General features: G+C 53.7%; 1 protein-coding gene across 1 annotated transcript; it reads right to left on the reverse strand.

The window, feature by feature from the left end:
* Positions 1–1,418: 1,418 nt before the first annotated feature.
* On the reverse strand, positions 1,419–4,254 carry LOC101523952 (phospholipase A2, membrane associated-like). Its single transcript, XM_004592412.2, has 4 exons — positions 4,215–4,254; positions 3,861–4,005; positions 3,529–3,635; positions 1,419–1,561 (listed from the first exon to the last, which is right to left on the reverse strand). The coding sequence occupies exons 1-4, from the start codon at positions 4,252–4,254 to the stop codon at positions 1,419–1,421; spliced, it is 435 nt and encodes a 144-aa protein (XP_004592469.2).
* Positions 4,255–4,988: the final 734 nt, after the last annotated feature.

The following is a 4,988-nucleotide window of genomic DNA, read 5'->3' on the forward strand; positions in this document are numbered from 1 at the left end:
GTCTCCCACGTGGGTACAGGGTTCCAAGGCCTTGGGCCAACCTCAGCTGCTTTCTCGGGCCACAAATTGGGAGCTGGATGGGAAGCAGGGCTGCCGGGTATAAAACTGGTGTCCATATGGGATCCCGGCACGTGCAAGGCAAGGACTTCAGCCGCTAGGCTACTGTATTGGGCCCAGATTGCCTAATTTTATGGCTATACTAAGAGTCTCACCTACTTCGACAGGTAGGTTTGTGTAGGCTGTGGGCCAAGTGATCAGGAAAGGTTATTTGCAAGGTAGCTTGGTGTTAAAGCCTTTGTCACTTCCCCATTCCCATTTTTTTTTTCTGTCTTGTTTTTTAATCTCAGATGAATTTAGGGATAATTCTTAGGGGTTTATGTTTCTACCAGCACTGACAGGAGACACAACCCTCCAAGAAATTGTGTATTTAATAACAAAATTTTCTTTCTTTTGAAACCTGGTTGGGTTTGCTAAACTAATAAGTGCAGGTGGGAACATATTTTAAAAATTGGTTTAAAAGGCTATTTATAATGTTTCATGGTGTTTTGGTGGCTCATGCAGCATAAGTGTGATGCCTGATGAATGTACCTTTTATTATGGCTCAAGATTTTGATCAAGGCATGAAAGTAGCTTCAAAAGGCCGATTTGGTTCTCACCTAAGCAACTCAGCCAGGCAAGGCCAAAGCGGAAGACCTTCAATATCCACGTTGCCATGGAGCTGTACTGCTTTGCGTGTGGTTGTGGTAGGGTCTTGATGAAAGTGACTCCATTTTGATTTTGACAACTTCCACACAGCCCAGCCAACCAACAGGAGGTGCCAGGGCCTAAGGAAGGGGGGGGGGGGTGCCAGCATTTCACTCCCTGACTGTTACAGGCAGAGCAGATGAGCCAGACCCAGTGCTTCCCAATCTTTACTCCTCCTCATTCGCAAGCTTGTGCAGGAGGCACCAAGGTCATGTCCATTTACAGAGAGCATCAGGTCATAGGGTGGCAGAGTTAGACTCCTAACTCCCAGCCTGTCTTTTTCACTGCCGTACTGGCTCCTTCTACCACTTGGTCCTCCCCTCTCAGCAGCAGTCCAAGGAGCAGAGAGCACCTGTACTCCCAGCCCACACCCACACACACAAAGTTTGCTGGTGAATTGCTTTATTCAGAAGAGATTTCCAGAGTAGAGCTGCCCCTGCTAAGCAAGGAGCTGAACTTGGAGATGAACGTTGGAAGTGGGGAAGTCTAGGGCTGCCCAAGGCAGCAGGGGAAGGGACCTGGTTAGACTCACCCTGGGGGTGGGATTCTCATCCCAGGTGGGTGCAGAGGACTCCCACCTGCCTCTAGAGTAGGAGAGGAGTGTTTTCTTCAGGACCAGGTGAGGGCAGGGACTGGGTATTGGAAAAGGAAATGTAGCACCAGGGGGGTTGGCCTCAGCAGGTTTGCTTGGTTTGGGAGCAGCGGCTGTTGGAGTAGTACTCATACTCCTTGTTGTAGGTGTCCTGATTGGCGGCAAAGCAGTAGGCGGCGGTCCTGTCGCACTGACACAGCTCTTTTCTACAGTAGTCCTCGTCCTCTGCAATGACGAGAGAAGGATCGAGGGACAGGGGTTCGCAGTGGCCTGTGGCTTCTTATGGGGTGGAACAGGAAGCCCAGGGCCAGACAGACACCTGGTCACCAGATATTCTGACTGCAGCGGAAGCACAATTCTTGTTCACAGGCAGTGACAGACAGGAGACATGCATCCCATTCAAACACCAGGACCCTGTCACAGGTCTTCCTGAAAGCTACCCTTGCTTCCCATTAACAGACTTGTAAGAGGAGTAAGGTCCCACCCCGTGGACTTGGATAAACTGTTTTTGGTTGGGTTGGACGTTAAACCTCTTTTCTTCGGCTAGGGTTGGTCTCTCAGTAGCTGTTCAACCTGTGCCTACCCATGAGCCACTAAGGGAATTCTGGGGAAGACTTTGGTGAAGCTTTCATTTCCTGCCTGCTCAACAAGAGATGCACAGAGGGAAAGTGCATCAGGTGGTGTGAGGCCACCGTCCTTGGAGCTGTAGCCCCTGCCAGGACACCGTTTCATGCACAGCTGAGCTAGGACAGGCTGAGTGCTAGGATGGGGGCAAGAGAGGGGCTGAGAAGCTGCCCAGACCTGGCACAGCCCTCCTCCAGAATCCTTACACGACAGTCAGCTGCCTCTGTGTGCCAGCTACTATCAGTAGCACCTGGCTGCTTGGGGCCTGACACCTGCTTAAGACACCTGTCCCCAAGGAGAGTCATGATGGAGAGACGGTGTCTGGTCTTAAGGGACTCAGGGCAGCAGTCCATGCTGTGTGGGACCCTAAGCAGCCCTTCCTTCTGCCACCCACCTCTCTCCTCCCCCACAGGGTCCATCTTTCACTCAAGCCCTATACCTCCTGTCTCATGTTTCCTCTCTGTCCACTGCCCAGCATGCTGCCTCAGTCTGCACAACGCATGATGACGGCTCCCTCTGCTTCCCAGCAGCATTCCTGCTCTCAGTCCGGGGAAGCCCCACTGGTCCTGCCGTGGTGGACTCCTCTCCTCCATGGCTGGTGTTAATCACCCCTCCTTTTTGACCTCTGCACCATCTCTCTCAGTTCCGCTCATTCCTGTCAGCCCATCCCACCTCTGTCTCCTTTCTGGGTCTTGAAACAAAATCTATGGCAACAGAGCCCTTCTAGGCTCCCCGCTGCTAACTGCATGCCCCAGGCCACAGAGCTCCGCTTGAGCTGCCAGTTCCCACGCCCAGCTGCCCGCTGGACATTGCTCTGGTCTTCCTGCAGGACCCTGGACCCAGCCCTGGTAGAAATACACCCTCACACTCTGCCTTCACCTCCTCCTGTGACTCCCATCTCCATGGTGTCCCCCACACAGTCACACACCCAGGGGCTCCCTCCCTCACCCACTCTCCAGGCCATCACCACACTGGGCTGGTCACACCTGCAGGTCACTCTCCACCCCTTCCTTCCCTGCCTGCACCTGTGTGCCCAGCTGCTGTCAGCATCTGTGTGCATCCTGACCTGGTCTCCTCACTACTGCCCTTCTGGTGTGTGTCCAGGCACTGTGTCCTCAGGGAGGGTCGAGCGGGCCAGTGGCCCCATGGCTCCTTTGCTTCCTTGCTCCTTATTGCTCTGGGACGCCGCCTGACACCCCGGCCTGCAGGGCCCAGGTGGCTGTGGGCCCTTCCCATGTGTCCAGAGTCAATGTTCACCACTGCCCTCCTCTTCAGTGTCCCCGGGCAACACAGGCTGGCTTCCAGTCCCTCTGGTCCTTCTATACTCTCCCTTCCTCTCTGCACACTTGCCGATCTTGAGCATCTGGCTCCAGAATGAGTCCCTCCTTGGATTCCTTGCTTTCAGTCTTTAGCACATTCTGTCCCCATTCTCAGTACACGCTAGTCAGCTGTGAGGTTCTGGAGGCTGGGGCAATGCCCCTTTGTATGTCTTTCTGTGGAACCTGGCACAGCGGTCACTCAGTGGACCAGGGAGTGGAGCTGGCTGGAGTGGTAGGGCTCTTACTCACCACAGGTGATGGTGTTGTCGCTCAGGCTGTAATGGTAGTTCAGAAGTTTGGTGCCACAGCCAAGATTCTCCAGACGGGTATAGCAGCAGTCATGGGTGGCACAGCACCTGAGGAGGAGCACAGCCTGTTGGGTACATTCCTGCAGCCATAGGGGGCCTGGTGCCCTGTGGCGTCACACCCCTACTCATCCACCCAGGAAGACATTCAGTGATGTTCAGACACACTGGCTGCTTTTCCAGCAGGTGCCTCCTGGAGCTCACGAGCTGACATGGCACCAGCTCTGCTGGAGCCACAAGACGGCAGAGGGAAGGGAGGGAATGGGCTGGCCTCACCGATCGGTCGCGTCCAGGGGAGTCCCTGTGCCGCCCAGGCCACAGAAGCAGCCATAGAAGCCATAAGTGGTTGCAGGTTCTTTTCCTGTTGTAAACTTGATCATTTTCCGGAAATTCAGAAGATTCCCATGGACTTCCTGCAAGCCTGGAAAGAAATGGCGAAATGACCTGGGCATGAGGCACAGAGCCCTCTGTCCTTCTTTGCTGCTCTCTACCCCTCCACCTCCACTCCCAGATGTCTTCTCTCTCCCCCTCTTGCTGAGTGAGGACAGCTACAATGGATGGGGACACTGGAGTCATGGGTATTTTCTTCCCTGGGCTGTCCTGTGGGCTGAGGTCAGGTTCAACACTCACCAAAGGCCATGATGATTGCCACCAGCAGCAAAGACTTCATGCTGAGAGCTCTGTGAGACACAAGTGTAGGTGGCTTACTCTAGACCCCTCTCCTAGGTGGGTCCAGCTTCAGCCCTGGCCCCTTGTGCTCTGCCCAACCCAGTAACCCCGGAGTTCACACATGCTCCACACGCAAGGCTATATCTAAGGTGACCGTCTATGTCCCTACAGAACCCCAACACTGCACACACAAGCCACCTCCTGACCCTTCCCATCTTTGGGGATCAGTGTCAGGCATATGAGGCCCTCAGACCCCTCGAGACTCTATAGGATAGGCTGATGATTGAGATTGGAACCCAGGTTTGCTCTGGTCAAGGGTCGTGTCTCCCATCAGGTGCAGTTGGTGTGTCTGCACAATGGAGTGAAAACTCGGCACATTTCCTGCATTCCCTGTGTTCCAGAATACTCCATCTTACTTCAGAAATAAAGTGGCACCCTATAGCAGCCAGACCCTTCCACCTCATGCACAAACACTTAAATGTGTACATGCAGGCTGGCACACACACAGGCTTGAACTAGTGGAAATGTACTCTCCTGTACTGCGCTCACATATTCAATCCATACTTCCACACACACTCCCTCCTGTACATACCAAACTATGCTCAGACTTGCCTGTGCATAAGCATGTCTACAAGCCACACACACCCACCCATGCACACACACAGGTGACCAAACATCCTCAAAGCCAGCCAAAGGTTAAGGATTCTTATAATCTTGACCAGGCTTGCATTTCTG

This window comes from Ochotona princeps, chromosome 2 (genome assembly GCF_030435755.1).
Source record: "Ochotona princeps isolate mOchPri1 chromosome 2, mOchPri1.hap1, whole genome shotgun sequence".
In the NCBI taxonomy this organism is placed as follows: Eukaryota; Metazoa; Chordata; class Mammalia; order Lagomorpha; family Ochotonidae; genus Ochotona; species Ochotona princeps.